Source organism: Manihot esculenta, chromosome 11 (genome assembly GCF_001659605.2).
Source record: "Manihot esculenta cultivar AM560-2 chromosome 11, M.esculenta_v8, whole genome shotgun sequence".
In the NCBI taxonomy this organism is placed as follows: domain Eukaryota; kingdom Viridiplantae; phylum Streptophyta; class Magnoliopsida; order Malpighiales; family Euphorbiaceae; genus Manihot; species Manihot esculenta.
This window is the reverse complement of record NC_035171.2, coordinates 21,497,169-21,517,929: the sequence shown is the minus strand read 5'-3', so window position 1 is coordinate 21,517,929 and position 20,761 is coordinate 21,497,169. Positions and strand designations below refer to the sequence as shown.

Genomic DNA, 20,761 nt, shown 5'->3' with positions numbered 1-20,761 from the left:
TTATTTTCTTGGTCATAAAAAGAGAAATATGTGAGTTCTCAATTCTCTGTGGATTCGATCCTTTCACCGCTATCTACAAGTGTAAATTTGTTGGTAACCAGAAAGGTTATTTTTGACCGGCTTCGACAACCGCGAGTCACCTCCCTCGGTTCTCCTCCCCCTTTCTCCGGTTTCTCTACTGTTTGTTTGAGGATGGTTGAAGGTAGGATGGGGCTCGTTGGTTTGAGGTTCCTCTACCACCGGCAACACGTTCATTGGGGTATTGAGTCCCCTTTGCTGCATCATCTGCCCCCAACCAGTGAGCCATGTTTTGTAGTTGAAGGGCCATAGCTTGGAGATCTTGGTTGGATAAGGCAACTCCAGGTGTATTTCCTGCCGGGGTCGCCAAGGGGTTGAAGGGGATTGGTGTTTGGCTATTGGGAGTTATGGGGCTGGAGAAAGAGAACTGTTGCCCCTCCTTAGTAGAGCTTAGATCATGGGGGGTATTAGGAATGTTGTTTTCGTTATGGTTGGCCATTGTGGATCTCAGTGGGTGTTGTAAGAGTGGAACTCCAGCGATGAAAAGATCTCCTTCGTTCCCACAGACGGCGCCAATTGATAATCTGAGATTCAGAAAAAATAGGGTTTTACAAGGGTTCTGTAAACTTAGAAAAAATAGAGTGTTTCTCCCCTTTTATCCATTTCTTTTGTCTGCTAGTGACGTATAACAAATTTCTCGCCATTGGGCCACCTGTCTCTGCTCTACTGATACGGACGTACGAGAGTATCAAGTCTCTGCTCCATGCGTAATGGCCATTTAATTCTCCTCTGGCACGCATGCGGATGGACCCACCAGGCGGATGGGCTGGCCACCTTCTTTCTTCCGGGCTGGGCTGGAAGATGAGAGTAAAGCTGAGTCCAGAGGAAATCTGATCATTGGGCCGAAAAGGCCGGGCCGGCCTGACTGAGAAATCTAGGTGGAGCCTGATCTTAAGGCTGAGCGGGCTGGACCTGGTTCATGCGGGAGACTTAAGGGTCTCTAAATAATGGGCTGTTGTCATAGGTCTGGCTCCAGACCGGATTGGAGAAATTCAACGGTCATCAATAATTATAAATATTATTTTGTTTCAAGAGAATTAGAGTATTACAACGTAATTATAAATTTAAAATTGTGAAGTAGGAAGAGAATGAGAATGAGAACTGTAAACTGGAAAAACAATTATCTAATATTTTTGTAAAAACACCCTTCAAAATTATTTGTGGGAAGACAATATTGTAAAAAACCAAAATACATAAGAATACAAAAAAATCCCATCATCCAACTAGTACCACTCGATCTAAAAGCATTTATGTACACTGAATGATTAAATTCATGCAAGTGTGAACCCGTCCACATTGATATATGAAAGGACAGTTGTGACGTCCCGAAATTTTTTTTTTTTCTAAAAGAGGCATTACGTTGGAGAATAGAATGGGAGAACTGTCATGTTATTTTAAATTAAAATTATCTATAATAATTAATTAAAATTATTAAATGATTTTAATTATAAATAAAAAATAAATTTAAAAATTATTTATATTAATTTATACCGTTCTATTTTTATTAGTATTACAGTTTTTTAAATTAAAATAATTATGTAAAATTAATAAATTTATAGAGAAAAAGCTATCCATATAAAATAGATAAAATCGCTTGAAATATTAATAAATTATAATATTAAAATATATTACATCACATCGATAAAATATAATAAAATTAAAATAATAAATTAAAATTATATATAATAATTAATATAAAATTATTAAATAATTTAAATTAATCGTTTGAATTAATTTGGTCCAAATGTTTCAATAGAATATCATAATACATAGATTCTTCATTATATATAGCTGAAGCTTCCAAACATAGATTACCAAATCCAATAAACATTGATAGGGAGAATTGAAACACAATGGAGATTCAAAAGATGAGAGAAATAGAAGATGAAGAGGCACAAGCAGATGTAGAAATGTGGAAATACGTATTTGGATTCTCTAATATTGCAGCAGTGAAGTGTGCAATAGAGCTTGGAGTAGCTGACGTCATTGAAAATCATCAAGCCCCCATTACCTTATCTGAGCTATCATCCAAGCTTGGATGTGTTTCATCCTTTCTCAGTCGGATCATGAGGTTCTTGGTGCATCACAATATTTTCAAGGAGATGCCCACAGTCCATGGCACCGTCGGCTATGTTCATACACCACTCTCTCACCGTTTGCTCGGACGGGGAGAGAAAAGCATTCAAGCTATGTTTTGGCTAGAAAGTAGCCCGGTGATGCTAGCGCCATGGCATTTTCTAAGCAAAAGCGTTCGCCAGAATGCAAGTACTGCAGCGTTTGAGGCGGCTCACGGCGACGACATATGGAAATATGGTGCTGCATTTCCTGATCACAGCAAGCTATTCAACGATGCAATAACTTGTCATGCTAGGATTGCTGTACCTAGGATGATTGAGAAGTGCCCAGAAGTGTTTGATGGAGTAAAAACTCTGGTGGATGTTGGTGGGGGTAATGGGACAACTCTGAGCATGTTAGTTAAAGCTTTTCCAGGGATTCAGGGCATTAACTTTGATCTTCCTCATGTTGTCTCCACTGCATCAGAATGTGATGGCATTATACATGTTGGCGGTGACATGTTTGAGAGTGTTCCAAAGGCTAATGCTGCTTTTCTCATGGTAACTATATTTGATTAAATTTGCTTAGCTTCTAACTAGTTTACATCGAAGTCCAATATCTTATGGACTTCCAACATTATTTACTCGTGTGAATTTGCAGTGTGTTCTGCACGGCTGGAATGACGAGAAATGCATTCAAATCCTAAAGAAATGTAAAGAAACAATTCCAGAGGAAAATGGAAAGGTGATAATGGTTGAAGTTGTGGTGGGCAAAGAGAAAGAGGACAAGCTTGAGTTCGTGAGGCTGATGCTGGACATGGTGCTTATGGCTCATTCTAACTCTGGCAAAGAGAGAACCTACGAGGAATGGGACTATATTCTTCCAGAGGCTGGCTTTAGCCGCTACACTATAAGATCTATTGGAGATGTGCATTCTGTCATCGAAGCCTTCCCTTGATCACCAGCTCCAAGTTTGTTCTATCTATAGTCATTAATCGATGTGCCTTGTTTTGTCTCTGCTTAGTTAATTTAATTTCCTTTCATTTGATTTCTAGCAATGGCTGCTACAATGGGATTTCTTTTCCAATTTGACGAAAGTGATGCTATCAATTATTATGTTGGTGTGATGTACTATGTGTAATTATTGAAGTGGGATTTGTGAGATATATATATCCAAATTCGAGTTTTTTCTTTTTTAGTGGATAATAATAACAATATTTATAAAATAATTTCTAATATTTAATTCAAATTTATGGTTAGCATATACAAACATAAGATTGTGTTGCCTAATTTTGATAGATCTAGTTTATAATCTATGTTAAATATAATAAGCAATTAAATAACTTTACAAATCCTCTCAAATTTAATAAATTAAAAATTTTATTTAAAAAACAAATTAGAGTAATTAAAAAGATATCAAACTATTGAATTAATAGTTTTTCAGGACTAAATTCAACTTAATAAAAATTCAATCGAATTTATATTTTAAATTTAATTTTAAATTTATTTAATAAACAACTTGAATTTAAGTTAAATAATATTTGATTCGTTATCTTAATTTTAAATTTATGGGTATGCTCACAAATTGGTTTGTTAGGCAAATTCATAAACAAATTTAACAACAGACTCATTTATAAATTCATAAATAAGCTCATGAATTAGATTATTCGTGATTTTGCTAAAATATTTATATTAATTTTACATTCTATAAATTTGAAGTTGTATTTATTTTAGATTTTGATTTTATTAAAGACAATATTATTTGAAATTATATTATAATTATTAGAAAATATAGTTATTTAAAATTTTATTTAAATTTAGAATAAAGATAATTAATACATGACTACACGAGAGAATTTTGGTCTTTTAGATAATAAATACATTCTTAATATATTTTTTTTTTGAAATAGGGATTGGGAGAGTCGAACCTTAGACCTTTCAAGGCTACAGGATGCACTTTCCACCAGGCTAAGCCTTGGAGTGCACATTCTTAATATAAAATAATAAATACTAAATATTTTTTAATAAAAATATTATAATAACATAAGTAAATAATATACTAGATATTTTCAGTAGTGAATATTAAATAACACTATAAATACTCTTTAATAAAAAAATTATAAATATTTTCTCAATCGTAATATAAGTAATATTATATTAAATTCTCTCTTAATTTATATATATATATAGTTGTATTATTTTTTTCTCTTTTAATTTTTAAAATTTTAAAATATTAAATAATACTAAATTATATATTATTAGTCCATATGGACACTCTTTTGGTACTGATGACCTTCGAATTTCAAACGTTCGGGTCTTGGCAAATTCCATACTAGAAAGACCGGACTTAAAGTTTAATTAGGACCCAGTGCGCGGCTCTACGCCTTATACGAGTTTAGGTCTATTTAGGCAAGTCTGACCAGGTAGAAATTTGTTCGTAAGGGCTCTAACCTCAAATATCCGTTAGTCCACATAGAGCAATAAACTCCGTGACGTCCGAGATCATGTCCAAGTGGTGCCAAATGGAATTAAATGGTCACCTGATAAAAGAAAATAACGCAGTATATCCCTACCTACGAATAATGTGAATATGACAAGAAGGTATAAGCGCAGGACTGCGGTTATATGTCATAAAAGGACAAAAGAAAAAAGAAATAAAAGGGAACAAGAAGGAGAGATGAACCAAGCTTACCAAAATATACTTTGAATATAGACCCATTCATGGATCTCAAACATCAATTGGCACCGTCTGTGGGGATAAAAGAGATATTTTCATCACTGGAGTTCTCATTTCCATTCAACCACTGAAATTCACATGCCCAATCACGGCGAAAATCATGCAGGAATCACCCCAAACGACCTAACCTCGACTCAGGAAGGTCCGCAGTTCTCATTCTCTAGCCCAACAGCCTCAGTAAATCAACCACCCGTGTTGTTTAACCCTCCACCAAGCTCAACCGGGACCATGCCCTGAACTTTTCTGTCTAACCAAGAATTGCAGAGTATGGCTCTTCGTTACAGAATACTGCCCACTGGCTAAGCTAGATGTTATAGCAGAGAGGCTTAGTATCCCCTTGAGCTGACCTCTCGTAGTCGAAGGGCTCAATCTCAATGAGCCTCAACCCACATTGAACTATCAAATCCTCCAACAAAGTAGTAAAAGGACAGAAGATGGAGACAGAGAAGCAAGCCATAAAAACGAGCCAACAACTCGAACGAAAGGAAGGATAGTGAGGCAATTCATTGAGAATGATGGGGCCAAGAGCTACTCTTCTGAGCTCGCAGAAAGGTCGGAGAGTGATGAACTAAAAAGAAACTACCACTTGGAGAAGAGGCCTAGAAAAGAAGACATTGACATAGACCAGAAGTTAGAAAGATTGAAAGAGCAACTATTAATGGAGCTGGGGGCGCGAGACAACAATAGTCCCATGTTGTCAACCTCATCACCATTTGTAAAATGGATTCAGCAGGAAATAATACCAAAGAAGTTCATGATGCCAACTTTGGCAATTTATGACGAGATGGAAAACCTCAAAGAGTATGTCTTGAACTATAAGACGTTCATAGAGTTGCAGACTCATTCAAATGCCCTCATATGTAAGGTCTTTCCAACCACCTTAGCAGGACCAGCCTGAGCATGGTTCAACAGCCTGGAGTCGGGGAGCACTAGGAACTTCATAAACCTGGCCAACATATTTATCAACAGATTTATTGTCGGAGTTCCTGCGGAGAGAAAAACGAGTAACTTAGAGACCGTCCGACAAAGGAGGAATAAATCCTTGAGAGAGTATGTTGCGAGGTTCAACTTTAAAGCTTTATAGTTACCCAAGTTGGATGAGGGAAGAGCAGTAGAGGCCATGCAAAAGGGCACAACTTCCCCAAAATTCTTTGGGTTGCTATGCAAAAAGCCTCCCACTACCCTGTCAAAGCTAATCAAAAGGGTAGAGAAATACATAAGACAAGATGATGCCTTCATGACTAGCCGATTTTCTAGGGATGAAAAAGAAAAAGGAAGGGCTGGGATGGACAAGAGGCAAGACAGGTCAGAAAGGAGACAGGATCGGAGACTTGAGGCATTGAACAAACACCGATAGAAAAGAAGGGAACATAAACCTTACCAACCCCAGCTCCCTGCTGAAGTCACTCCCATGAACATATCTAGAGCTAAAGTGCTCGTAGCAGTTCAGGATAAAGATTTCGTGTAATGGCCCAAGCCCATGAGAGCAGAGGCAAGCAAAGGGGACCTAAATAAATATTGCGAATACTACAGAACACACGACCATGACACGAATGACTGCTATGAGCTAATAAATGAGATAGAAAGGCTGATTAAGAGATACCATCTCTGAAACTTTATAAAGAAGTCAGAAAGACAAAGATAATAATAAGGAGTAGCTGGGGAAAGGCCTAGGAGGCAGATTGAGCGCTAATAAATGACGGCTCCAGTGGAACAATTAACATGGTTATAGGAGGGATCGAAGGACATATGAGCCAGAGAGGGAATAAGAGAGGAAGGATGAAAGGAGAGAATGGCGCGGAAGTATATACAAGCCGCCAAGCACACCCCACTAACTATCTCCTTCTCTACTAAAGATGCACAAGGGATATAAATGCCTCATGACGATGCCCTGGTCATCGAAACAATCATCCATAACTTTAGAGTCTGCAAAGTGTTAGTCAATGAAAGCAGTAATGTAATACCCGGCTAGACTCCGGTATCGGAATTCCTACCGTCCGGTGGAATCTCGGATGTCGGAGACCTCTAGAAGGGTAAAACCATGTTTTCATAAAATGTTTTAATGTGTTTTATGTTTTAAGCATGAAAGAAAATGAGTTTTTGCATGAAAACAACCTTGGAGGAAAACCCAGGTTCGGCCGCCGAACCTCAAGTTCGGCCGCCGAACATACAGGCATTTCGGGTGTGCCTTAGGCCCCCGAAGGCATAAGTGAGGGAAGTCCAGGTTCGGCCGCCGAACCTCAAGTTCGGCCGCCGAACATGGTATGCATGCGGAGGCACGTTCGGCCCCCGAACGTGGTCTGGCCAGCCACTATAAAAGGGTCCCTTAGCAAAAAATGGGCGAGTTTTCTCCCCATTGTCGGCCAAGGTGAGCTCTCCGCCATCCCTCACAAATCTTGAGTCCTTTCCTTCAAATCTTTCACGATTTTCACAAGTTTTCATCTTGTTTTGAAGATTTTCAAGTTTTGAGCAAGTTTTGAGCTTGGAGACCCAAGAAAGTTGAAAATCTCCCATCTCCAAGATTAGGTCGTCTCTCTCTCGATCTTCAAGAGGTAAGAGCCGATCTTAAGCTCATTGCATGTTTTAAGTAAGTTTTATGAAGATCTATGGGGTAGAATGCATGTTTAGCTTATGGTTAGGTTTATGAGTTTATGTGGTGTTTTTGAACAATGTGACTTGCCCATGCATGTTTGATGTGTTTTAGATGGGGCTTAGGATAGTTTGAAGCCCCTAGGAGCTGGTATGATTGTGTATGTGTGTTGTAGAATAGGTTTATGCATGTTTGGGAAGTTTTGGAGGCGTGTATGCATAGGAGAGCTGAGTTTCTGCCACTAAGGGAGAAACCAGGTTCGGCAGCCGAAGGAACTTTCGGCCGCAGAACATGCTTGTGGAAGCAGCCTTCGGCTGCCAAAGCTTGCCCCCAAAAGGAGACTTTCATCTCTGGCTGGGAGTTTCGGCCGCCGAAAGTGCCGCCGAACATGCATGAGTTTCGCCTCTGTCTGGGAGTTTCGGCCGCCAAAGGTGCCGCCGAACCTGCCGCCGAAAGTGCCCTGTCCAGCCCTCTTTTGTATGTTTTTCTATGATTGTTTCATGATATTCTAGGGGGTTTTTGGGGGATGTTTTTAGAGTTATGTTCTAGTTGTTTGGTCCCTCATTTGAGTCCACCTGTGTAGGTTCGGACCCAAGGAACCGAGGACCCCAGCAGTGAGTTCAGCTGCTTCTGAGTCAGTAGAGCTTCAGCCAGAGGTAAGTGGAATAACTCTTATGCTTTTAAATAAATAAATCAGTTTTAGCATGATTCACGCATCATGAATGCCATGAGATATAATAAGGTGCTTGCATTAGAACTCACGAATATGTTGCATTGCATAATATGTTGATGATGCGGATGAATGTTGAATGATCCTTTAGTCCTCGTATGTTATGATGATGATGATACGGTACGGAAGACCAGTGAGGCCCATTCTACGCCCCTGGCACCATGTAAGAGAAAGACCAGTGAGGCCCATTCTACGCCCCTGGCACAGTTGGACTGTTATGTTATGCTATGTTATGTAAGAGAAAGACCAGTGAGACCCATTCTACGCCCCTGGCACAGTTGGACCATGTAGAGGACTATTGGTGACAAATTCATCCTTGATGTGATTAGCTGTGATGTGATGCATTTCATGTTATCATATATTTTAAATGTTTTATTATTCTGCTCACTGGGCTCTAGTAGCTCACCCCTCTCCCTTAACCCCCAGGCTTGCAGGTACAGGGTAGACCAGGAGGTCAGCAAGAGTAATGAAGTCTTGTGTATGTAATAGATAGAATGTGGACATGACGAATTGTAGAATGATATAATGTAAAAGTACAGTATAGATATGTAATGTAATGATGTTCATGGATGTTAGAGATGTGCTTGACCATAGAATGTTGTTATCCCTTTTAATACATGATCTTAGATGTTTTATGATGTTTATGTAAACCAACTCAACATATGTTATATCGCCCATTGGGGCATTGATGAGATCCCACAGAGGGGTCAATGTTTATAGTTATGACTATGTTCAGTGCATGCACAGGTTGAGTTTGGTGTATGAGAGAATGTATAAAAGAAAAGTTTTAATTTTTATGTGTGTTTGTTGATCATGTATGGGATTAAACAGGTTCACAGGATGTATGTCAGGCTTGCTACGGGTTCCGGCGGCCTTAAGCCGACCTAGATCCTAGCGCCGGTAGCGGTCCGATTTTCGGGTCGTTACAAGTAAGGTGAACCTATTATCCTACCAAGTTTTCCAACAGATGGAAATACCCAAAGAGTAGCTCGTCAGGGACCAAGCCCCAGTCAAAAGGATAGGGGACACCTGATTGCAGTGGAAAGTAAGATAAAAGTAGCCCTCACACTAGGAGAGCCACCCCTGTCGCGAACTCACTACGCAGTGTTCCTAGTGGTAAAGTTATTGTTAAATTTGGGTGAGGCCTAACTCACACCAAAAGCTAGCTCAAGAGAAAGGAGTGCCTATGGTCCATATAAGGGGCATATTATCCCTTTTCACAACCGATGTGAGATTCAACACACCCCCCTCACACCCATAATTTTAAGGCCATCATTTTCTCTTGTAGTGCAGCACACCACCTAATATGAGATAAGACTTCCTAAACAATTTTAGGAATAGAACAAATTCTAGAGCAGTGATAAAGCAACGAGATGAGGAAGAAAAATAATTATAAGACACAAAAGATGAGATGAGATAAATACATACACATTTACCTTTATTAACAGTAATAGGCAGGTCTAAATCAAAATTAGGAGCTATAATGGTAACTATTGATTGATGGTCTGAGTCAATAGTCTCTAAACTTTTAGAATTACTTTAAACAATAGGGGGACAAACAATTATAGGACAGAAGGGCCTACAGGATGTTGAGGAATAGACACTTATTTAACAAAATATAGTAGTAAATCATCTTCCTTCTCCTGACTTTCACTAATGAGAGATAGAGAAAAACAGGGATTGAACTTAGAATATAATATCAACGGATATATATTACAAGAAAATGAAATATAGCTATGAGTTTTCATCAGTCAACCGTTAGTAATTTCATCATTGGTATTTTAAATAGTCAATAAATGGCCAGTAATTTACTTTAGCATAAACTTTTTCTTTAATTTGATCGATAAATTTTGTCATTACTTTTTATTTTCTTGTAGTAATAAAATAACGATGAAAAATTAGAAAGAGATAATTATACCTTTTTTAAGTGTAGAATAACCAAGAAAGATACATTTAAGAGATTTAGAATCTAATTTAGTGATCTGTGAACAAACACCTCATATAAAACACACACAACAAATTGTATAAGGTTTAACATGAAATAATAATTTAGACGAGAATAAAATAGAATATAAATATCATTATGAAGTACATAAGATATATAGTATCAATTAATTAAAAAATAAATTATAAAAACTACATTTACCCATAAATTTTTTGAAACTTTCTTTGAAGCAGAAGAGATCGAACTACTTCAAGAAGATGCTAATTTTTTTGGTAACATTATTTTGAGATGATGAATCCACGTAAGAAGGTTGATACAAAATTTTATTTTGTGTCATGAAGGTTTGAAAGGTTTCTAAAAAAAATATTTTTTGGCACTATCACTTCGTAATACTCATACAAGAATATTGAACTAGATTTTAATTTCAGAATAAAAGGTACAAAATATAGAAAATAATTCTGAACAATTATTCATCAAATATAATTTAGGTAACACTAGAATAATCATCAATAAAAACAATAAAATATTTAAAAACAAGACACACACCCCAAAAATCAGAATGTATTAGCTTAAAATTAGATGATGTTCGTTTATTGATTCTAGTTATAGAAGGTAGATGATGATATTCAGCAAGCTGACACAGCTTACATTCTAAATTTTACATTAATGAGCTTTAATACTATGTAGAAGAAGAAATTAGATAAGAGGTGGGTTTACCTGATTTAGTAGCAGTATGTTCGTTTATTGATTATAGTTATAAAAGATAAATGATTCTATTCAGCAAACTGACTCGACTTACATTCTAAAATATAGAAGAAGAGATTAAATAAGAGATAAATTTACCTGATTTAATAATAATAGTAAGAGAAGATTTAGTGTGCCTTAATAATTCTTTGGATTGAAAAACCTCATAAACTCTTTTGCAAATACTAAAATAGTCTTCTCAAAAGATGATGCAACTGCCATTTGATAAAATAAATTATGACATCATGATGGTGTATTAGTGATAATGATTTATTAGAATGTATCACAGTAGGCTATATATATATATATATATATATATAGCTCACATGGACAAATGGGCACTAATAAAATTAAAATATCATTTTAATTTATGAATATAATGGATAATAAAATTAAGTTAGGCTCCCTTCACTGTTGAGTGGTATATTAGATTTAGTGGAACTCCGTAAATTATAATATTTAATTAATAATATTTTGTATAATTTTAATTAATTTTATTTGCATTTATTTTATTAATTAAGTTGGGCTGAATTTTAAATCTAATTAATAATAAAGCCAATTATGAGTTCGGAAGTCACATGCCGATCTAAGTTTTTATGCCAGTCTAAATAATCACATAGGAGTGTGATTGGTTTTTGGCTCTCGCTAAGTGCTTCCAAGCATTTTTGTGCTTCGTCTCTTGGAAGCTCTTGAGCATCCTTTTTATTTTCTATTTTTATGTTTTTAGACAAAAGGCAATCTGGGCTAACTGCTCAAAGGAGATAAGATCTTATGGGCTAAAATTTCCATCTGAGCTATTGATTGGTAGCATTTGTTTAACTGGGCCTCTTTTCTCGTTTTCCATTTAGCTTGGGTAATAATATATGTTATTATAATGGGATTTGGTTTAGACATAGCCATGAGCCGGTTTCAATTCAGAATCCACGGTTTAATTAAACCGAATTCAACTCAAATTAAAATGGTTCAAAATAATATAAGTTTTTTAATATTTGATTCAATTTTAAAGTGATTATAATTTCAGTTTTTTATGAGTTTTAATTTTAATTTCAATTAAATTTAAATTATAAACGGTTAATTTAATTTTAATTTAAAAAATTAAAAATAAAAATTTAAATAAAATGTAAAGAAATAAACATAATTTTAAATATTATTAAATATGTATTTTATTAAATAAATAAATTGCAAAATGTATTCATTTACATGATATAAAAAATAAAATAATATACATATAATATAAAAATAAAATAAAACTATATTTTTATATAAACAATATTATTTACAAGTTAAAAATAAATGTAAACTTAAGTATTTGATAATTTAATGTTTTTATACAAGTGACAAAATTTTTTAAATGATTCATTTAAAAATAAAAAATCAAATCGAAATCAAATTGAATTGTGAATTCCAACATATCAATTTTTGGTTCAATTTCAATTCTAATTCACAATAGGAAAAACCATAATTGAGTCTCTAATTTAAAATTCTGATTTGATTTAGAAATTAAAATTGATTGATGAATCTAATTGCAGACTTAATTAATTTAATTTTAAGTTAATTTATAGTCAGAAACGTGATCAATATACTTAATTATAGATATTCCACTTTATATATAATTGGATTCGAATTCAAAAATTTTATATATAATGAAGTTCGGATTTAAGTCCTATCAATTTTATGGATACCTACCCGTTTACATCCCTATACTTATGACTTTAGACTGCTTTTTGTCTAAAAGGATAAGTTTTATCCCACTATATTGTTAAATTTTTTTTTTTTTTACCACACACTTCTTAAAATCAATTTTAAAACCCTTTAATAAGGCAAGTCAATAAAAGAACATGTCTACTTCTAGTTATGGGTATTTGACTTTGACCTATAACTTAGGACTGCTTTTTGTTTAAAAGAGATAGATTTTGTCCTATTAGATTGTTAAGAATTTTTTTTTTTTTACTACGAACTTCTTAAAATCAATTTTAAAACCCCTTAATAGAGCAAGTTCTTAAAATCAATTTCTATGTTTCAATCTTAAAATAGTTACATAAATATGGGAAATTTTATTAATATGCCCTATGTGTCTGCTAGCACACTGCTTGAGGAATCATGGCTTGGGAAATTTTGGGTGCTACTTTCAATTGCAGGCTTTAATTTTCTTGAGGAAAAGGCATTACATAATTAACATGCCCGTCTTAGAGAGGGTTTACTGAACCACAAATTTTTAGAGGGAATAAATGAATTTATAGAGAAATCTAAGAATTGTCCAGATTATTTAAATGGTGATCAAATTCGTTGTCCTTGCAATCGATTTAAGTGTCAAAACCGTAACTTTCAAGATAAAAATATAGTCAAATATCATTTAATGAGGCATGGTTTTGTGCAAAATTACCTTATTTGGTACTTGCACAGTGAAACTGAAGTGCATGACGGTTCTGATGATGCACTATTACACATATCTCATGGTTCTAATAGTGTTAATCATCCAAATTTTAATCGGTTGGAGGATATGGTCATGAATGCAACATGTTGTCATGTAATAAATAATGAGACGTGTGAGATGCCAAATTTCACTGCTCAAAAACTGTATGATATTTTAAATGCAGTTAAGCAAGAACTATGGGCTGAATGTGAAAGTCACTTTCAATTATCAGCGGTTTCACATTTGCTAAATCTGAAAGCAGAACATCATTTCTCATATCGGTATTTTGATCAGATTTATGAACTTATCAAGGAGATGTTACCGAGTGATAATGTCATGACGGACAATTTTTACTTAACAAATAAACTAATGCAAGGATTGAAACTTCCAATAAAAAAGATACATTGTTGTATTAATGAGTGTATGATTTATTGGGGAATTGATATAGAACTAAACAGATACAAATTTTGTAATCATGCAAGGTTCAAACGACTAAAGGATACTATGGGAAAAGGTAATACTCTTATACCATATAAAAAGGTGTCCTCACAACACTATGTTTGCAAAGATTTTATACATCGTTTATTAAAGTAAAGTATATGACTTGGTAAAAAATCTGTACCCGACAAAAAGAAAATCCTTCAAATTCCTAATTTTTTTTTCATTTTCTCACCAAATTATGTTATCATGATCCAAAGAAATCCTAAGCCTTCTATATCATTTTAATTTCAAGACTAAAATGCTTATTTCTAAAATTATAGAAACAGTTAATTATATAAAAAATTAGAAACTAAAAAATAATTTTTTCTTGAAATGAAAAAAGTGTTAGGTGTAGTGTTCATCAGTGTACATAGAAATGAAAAACTAAATTATAAAATATATATTATGATTTTTATAATAAAAATATAAACATTAAAATATTTTTATAATATAATTTTATACTACATTTGAAATAGTTTTCTCTATTTTAATTTATATTTTTTAATTTCATTTTCTAATTTAGTTTATATATGTAAATAATAAATTAAAAATTAATTGTGTTAGTTATATATTTTAAATTTTCATATATAATATCATAATACTATAATTTTAATGTCTTATTATAAAACTAAATTATAAATATATATTATAATTTTTATAATAATATAAATATTAAAATATTATTTCACTTCAAATATTTATTCTAGCTTTTGGCCCACAATCAGTTCGAGGACAAACTGAGTTATTAGGTTTCCTTGTCCTTTTATTTCTCATCACTTGAATCTTTTTAAATAATTTGATATTCTTGCATTAATGATTTTTTTTACTTTCTTTTTCTCTTTCCAAAGGCCATAGTAGTTCTATTTTTCGTTAAATAATTTTATATAAGAATTACCTTTTACGTTAGATTTAATATTTAATAGGTTGGGTAGCATTATTTTTTCTCATAAAATGATATTATAATTAGTGGAGTAAAATTTAAAATCTCTTAAATTTATTTAAATATATTTAATATTAAATTAAATTTCTTGAGTGCAAATTATTATTTAATTTTTAAAATTTATTGTGTAAATATAATTTATAGAATAAGAATAAAGTTGTATTTTCACTTATTTTCTTTTCATTCATTTTTTTTCTGAACCGATTCACCTTTATTCTTTATTCTTTATTTTTTATTTATCTAAACATAGAAAAACAAAAGGAAAAATAAAATTTATTTTCCTTTTTATTTTTGTCCTCTTCTTTATCCAAATAACGCGAAAAATTCTAAGATTAGATAGAAAAACAAAAGGAAAAATAAAATTTATTTTCCTTTTTATTTTTGTCCTCTTCTTTATCCAAATAACGCGAAAAATTCTAAGATAATGTTTGATACAATGTAATGAAATGTAAAATAATTAATCATATAATATAATATAATTTGTAAAATAAAATATAAGTAATATAATACAGTAAAAATTTTTATTTTACTATTAAATTTATTTATACTATAATAATTAATAGTGATAATTGATGGTTACAATAACTAAGTGGTAATAATAGTGGTCATAACATTGTCAACAAGATTATCATAGGATTTTTTCCCCTTTTTGAAATCTTGAATTTAATTCAAAAAACTTGAATTGAAATTGAAAAGAATTAGAAATTAGGAATTGAATCGTATCAAATTAAATTTATTTAAATATTTAATTCATAGTTTTATATTATTATTATTAGCGGATAATTAAATTTTTATCATTTATAAATTTTTAAGGACATTATCTTTATTAATTTATTATGTATTGCCTCTATTTTCCTTATTTGTTTATGATTAAATATTCTGTCTGTTTTATACCTTAATCAACCAACTGTAAATACTCTGGTGGATGTTGATAGGGGTAGTGGGACTATTCTGAGCATGTTGGTTAAAGCTTTTCCTTGGATTCAAGGCATTAACTTTGATCTCCCTCATGTGATCTCCATTGCAAGAGAATGTGATGGCGTTAGACACGTTGGTGGGGACATGTTTAAGAATGTTCCAAAGGCTGATGCTGCATTCTTCATGGTAAGTATTTCATCTACTTAGCTTTTAATTGGATAATAACTTGACTCCATGTTTGATAATTTTAAAAATAGTTATTGAGAAGTTTCATTTACTTGTGTGAATGGGTTCTACACGATTGGAACGACGAGGAATGCATTTAAATCCTAAAGAGATGCAAAGAAGCAATTTCAAAGGACAAAGGAAAGGTGATAATAGTTGAAATTGAGGTGGGCGAAGAGAAAGACAACAAGCTTGAGTTGGTTAGACTGATGCTGGACATGGTGATGATGGCTCATACTAACTCTGGTAAAGAGAGAACCTACAAGGAATGGAAATATATTCTATTAGAGGCTAGCTTTAGCCGCCAACACTGTAAGATACGTTGGAGAAGTCCATCATGTCATTGAGGCCTTCCCTTTATTCGCAACTCCAAGTTTCTTCCATCCATAGTCATTAAGTTAGTTTCCTTAGTTGATTTTATTTTATTTCTATAGCAATGGCTGCTATGATGGGCTTTCATTTTCAATTTGGGGAAGATGGTGCATCAACTATTATGTTTTACATATAATATATTATTATATATGATAAATATAAATATTTTTACTTGAATACAAATTTTAAATTAAAAGACTATATATATGGTTCATTAATAAAAAAACTTTAGGGATTAAATTGTAATTTATCATTAACTTTTTAAATTCAATTTAATCCTCTTAATTATAATTGATATAAATAAAAAATATTTAATTTTATTATTCAATCCAAAATTTAAAAATCCTATATATAAATTTAAATTAAGATAAAAAGTTAGATTTTTTTATTATTCAGTATGCCTTTATTATATAGTTTACTTGTGATGGTAAAAGTAAGTAATATTATTATAGTGATTTGACGGTGGTTATAATGGTAGCAGCAACACTAATGTTGATAGTTTTGGCTTCGTAGTTGTGACGATGGTGACTAAAAAGTTCTATGGTGCTATCAACTATTACGTTCTATGCTTAATAGTAAAAAAAAATACATATGTAAAATAATGGTAGTTTTTATTTTTACGGATTAATTCAAATAATTCAAACACTTTCGTCAAATTTATATTTTCAATTTTCGACACTTAATCTAAATCTTTAATATTTATTACGATTTTATCCATAAACTCAAGTAAATTTTATCTAGAATTTAAAAATATCATATATCATCCCATATAATTTTTTATTATTTTTTAATTAACTAAAATTTTAGTTTTTTAGATGAAATAATCTAAATATTTTTTAACATCACAGTTGTATCCTAATCTTTTTATTTATTGGATAAAATAAATTAAATATTTTTACAAATTTATATTTATATCCTAATATTAAACCTTGAAGAAGAGTTGGAATATAATTATTAAAATATTAAAAACAAAATTAAATTGGTCAGCGGTTTTCTTTGCAGCTCTAGTTACAAGAGAGATGATAAAATATAAATAAATAGAGTGAAAATAAAGAAAAAAATAATAGATAAGGAATATTAGTTTGGAGAGCAAAACAATTATTTATCTCTTCTTAACCGTTTTCTTCTCCAAACTAATCTCTTTTACTCATTACTCTTCCTTTCATTGCCATTCATTTAGGTTCTATCATCTCCATTACCATCAAAACAGCGAAAAAGTTCACTGAGCAATTTGGTTTTTCTTTCTCTATTAGTACCTTGCCTAAGGATGCGACCACTAATTTTCTGGTATCTTCATAATTATTTTTGTAATTATTCAATATTAAAAAATTATAATATAAATATAATTTTTCTAAAAAGTTTGAATTATTTTGTCTAACAAACCAAAAAGTTAAGATATAAAGGTAGATTTATAAAAAAAAAATTTGAATTACTTTAGCCAATAAGTAAAAAATATAAATTAAAAAAAATAATAAAAATATCAAGTAGGATAACAAGTGGCAATCTCAATTTTTAATCAAAATTAATTTGGGATCATGAATAAAATTATTACAAATCTTAAACCTTTGGTTTAATTATCCAAAATTAAAAGTTTAAAATAAAAATGTGATTTGACCAAAACATTTAAATTATTTAGATTAATTTATTTTAATATAGCCGATAAAAAAATTCATGCATTTGTATTAAGTATATTTATTTTCAATATAAAATTTAAATTAAAAAAATTACATTTTATTAAAATAAAATTTTAACAATTATATTATAATTTACCATTAATTTTTCCATATTCAATTTATTTTTGTTATAAAATTAAGGATAATTACTAATGTGTTCCTATCTAACTAATTAAAATGTTTTTATATTTTGTAAATTGAATTAAAATATCTTTATAATTAACTTATGTTAATCAAAGATGACATCCATTCAAAATTATACTTTTTAGCATATTAATAAATAAAAACCCATGGTCTAACTCACTCTACTACTTACACAATCGCATAATTAAGGTTCTGTAAATACATATCGAGTTTTACCTCTTATAAATATGGAGTCAATTCTCTTTCTATCTTCTTCCTTCTCACATCTCTCATTCCCTCAATCACCCAACAATCCACGTGAATCTTGTAACAGGTATGCTCGTGTTACTCCTCCATTATGAACTTGTGGTCAAAGACATTCAAGGTGCATGCAAACATTTTGGGCTCATTTATAATCTGATGGTGGTGATGGATATATTTATGTTGAAATTTTTCCCACATTAACTGACTATACTAAAGGGATAGTTGAAGCTACATAATGGATTCCTATGGTGGTTGGTTACTATGAATAAATTGTTGGATTTTCTATCTGATTAAACGCAGTAGAAGAAATAAAAAAATAGAACTTTTCATCACCGTGGATCACGTGTAAACGAAGAAAGTAATAATAGGGTTTGATTATAATAATATTTATTTATTTATGTATTAAATTAATTTAATAAATAAATTACAACTATAATCCAGAACTTTAATAAACAGACCACATAAATTTTAAACAATTTTAATTAAGTTCCTACTTAATTAATTAAATAAAAATCATATTTCTTTCAAATTAAAATTTTATTCCAATGTTAATTTATATGCAATCAAGTATTACTTGATTTAATTTCTCGCTTTATTTTCTCATACAATACTTTATATGTGTAACCCATTAAATTCAAAATATATTGACAATAAATATCATTAACTAATTAATTAATTTGAAAGTTAAGAACATTCTCTAACAATATGTCAAGACTATCCAAATATTTAGAATGTCAAAAGTGGTTTGACTTAACTTTTTAGTATATAGTTTATCAGTATAATTAATATCATTTCATCACAAATATCCCGATTTAATATTTAATACATTCTTAATTTCGCAAGGCGACATGTTCATCAAGGACAAGTCCGCAAGGCGACAGGATCATCAAGGACAAGTCCGCAAGGCGACAGGATTATCAAGGATAACTTGAAAGCCATTTTGTTACCAAGTCCACGAGGCAACATGATCATCAAGGACAACTTGAAAGGCAATTTGGTGCCAAGATTATTAAGGACAAGTCCAAAAGGCAACGTGATCGCTAAGGACAACTTGAAAGGCAATTCATTGCCAAGTCTGACAGGATCATCAAGGATAAGTTTGTAAGGCGACGTGATCGCTAAGGACAACTTGAAAGGCAATTTGTTGCCAAGTCTACAAGGCGACAAGTTCATTAAGCGAAAAATCAAGGCAACTTATTACCAGAATTCCACAAAGCTATAGGTTCGTTAAGGGAAAAATCAAGCCAAATCATCACCAGAAATCTACTGAGGCGATAGGCTTGTCAAGGCAATTCATCGCTAAAATCCTACAAGACGACAAGTTCGTCATAAAAAACCACTAAGAAGTTTCATTGTTAGAATCCTACAAGGTGAAAAATTCATCAAAAGGAATCACTTAAGCGTTTCGTCACTAAAATCCTGCAAGGTGACTGTAATACCCGGCTAGACTCCGGTATCGGAATTCCTATCGTCCGGTGGAATCTCGGATGTCGGAGACCTCTAGAAGGGTAAAACCATATTTTCAGGAAATGTTTTAATGTTTTTTACGATATTAAGTAAAGAGGAAATGAGTTTTTGAATAAAAACACCCCTGGAGGAAAACTCAAGTTCGGCCGCCGAAACTCAAGTTCGGCCGCCGAACATGCATGCATTTCGGGTGTGCTTTAGGCCCCCGAAGGCATAAGTGAGGGAAGTCCAGGTTCGGCCGCCGAACCTCAAGTTCGGCCGCCGAACATGGCATGCATGCGGAGGCACGTTCGGCCCCCGAACGTGGCCTGGCCAGCCACTATAAAAGGGTCCCTTAGCCGAAAACGGGCGAGCTTTTTCCCCATTCTCAGCCAAGGTGAGCTCTCCGCCGTCCCTCACCAATCTTTGATGTTTTTCCTCTAGATCTTTCAATATTTTCATCTGTTTTAACTTTGTTTTGAAGATTTGAGCTTTTGAGCAAAGTTTTGGAGCTTGGAGGTTCAAGAACCCACTCTCTCTCACCTCCGAGTTTTAGGTCGTCTCTCTCTCGATCTTCAAGAGGTAAGAGCCGATCTTAAGCTCATTTCATGTTTAAAGTTAGTTTTATGAAGATCTTTGGGGTAGAATGCATGTTTAGCTTATAGTTAGGTTTTTGAGTTTATGTTATGTTTTGAGCAATGTATGTTGGATTTGTGTTGCTTGATGTGTTGTAGTTGGGGTTTAAGGTAGTTTGAGACCCCTAGGAGCTTGTATGCATGCTTTGGTTGAGCTAAATGCATAATGGCATGAGTTTGAGGCATTTGTGCATGTTTGAACCAAGTTTCTGCCCTTCGGGAGAAACCAGGTTCGGCAGCCGAAAGGACTTTCGGCCGCCGAACCCTCTTGTGGAGGTAGCCTTCGGCTGCCGAAGCTTGCCCCCGAAAGGAGACTTTCGTCTCTGTCTGGGAGTTTCGGCCGCCGAAGGTGCCGCCGAACCTGCCTGACTTTCGGCTCTGGAGGGACTTTCGG

General features: G+C 32.8%; 1 protein-coding gene across 1 annotated transcript; it reads left to right on the top strand.

The window, feature by feature from the left end:
- The first annotated feature begins 1,909 nt into the window (after nt 1–1,909).
- On the top strand, nt 1,910–3,301 carry LOC110627190 (acetylserotonin O-methyltransferase). The gene is made up of 2 exons (XM_021773460.2): nt 1,910–2,693; nt 2,794–3,301. The coding sequence occupies exons 1-2, from the start codon at nt 1,932–1,934 to the stop codon at nt 3,088–3,090; spliced, it is 1,059 nt and encodes a 352-aa protein (XP_021629152.1). The 5' UTR covers nt 1,910–1,931; the 3' UTR covers nt 3,091–3,301.
- Nucleotides 3,302–20,761: the final 17,460 nt, after the last annotated feature.

What these genes read in the sequence shown, in the direction of transcription:
- LOC110627190 (XM_021773460.2), top strand. Translation starts at nt 1,932, where the DNA reads ATGGAGATTCAAAAGATGAGAGAAATAGAAGATGAAGAGGCACAAGCA. An exon ending in CTAATGCTGCTTTTCTCATG is followed by an intron (nt 2,694 to 2,793) that starts GTAACTATATTT and finishes GTGAATTTGCAG; the next exon opens with TGTGTTCTGCACGGCTGGAA.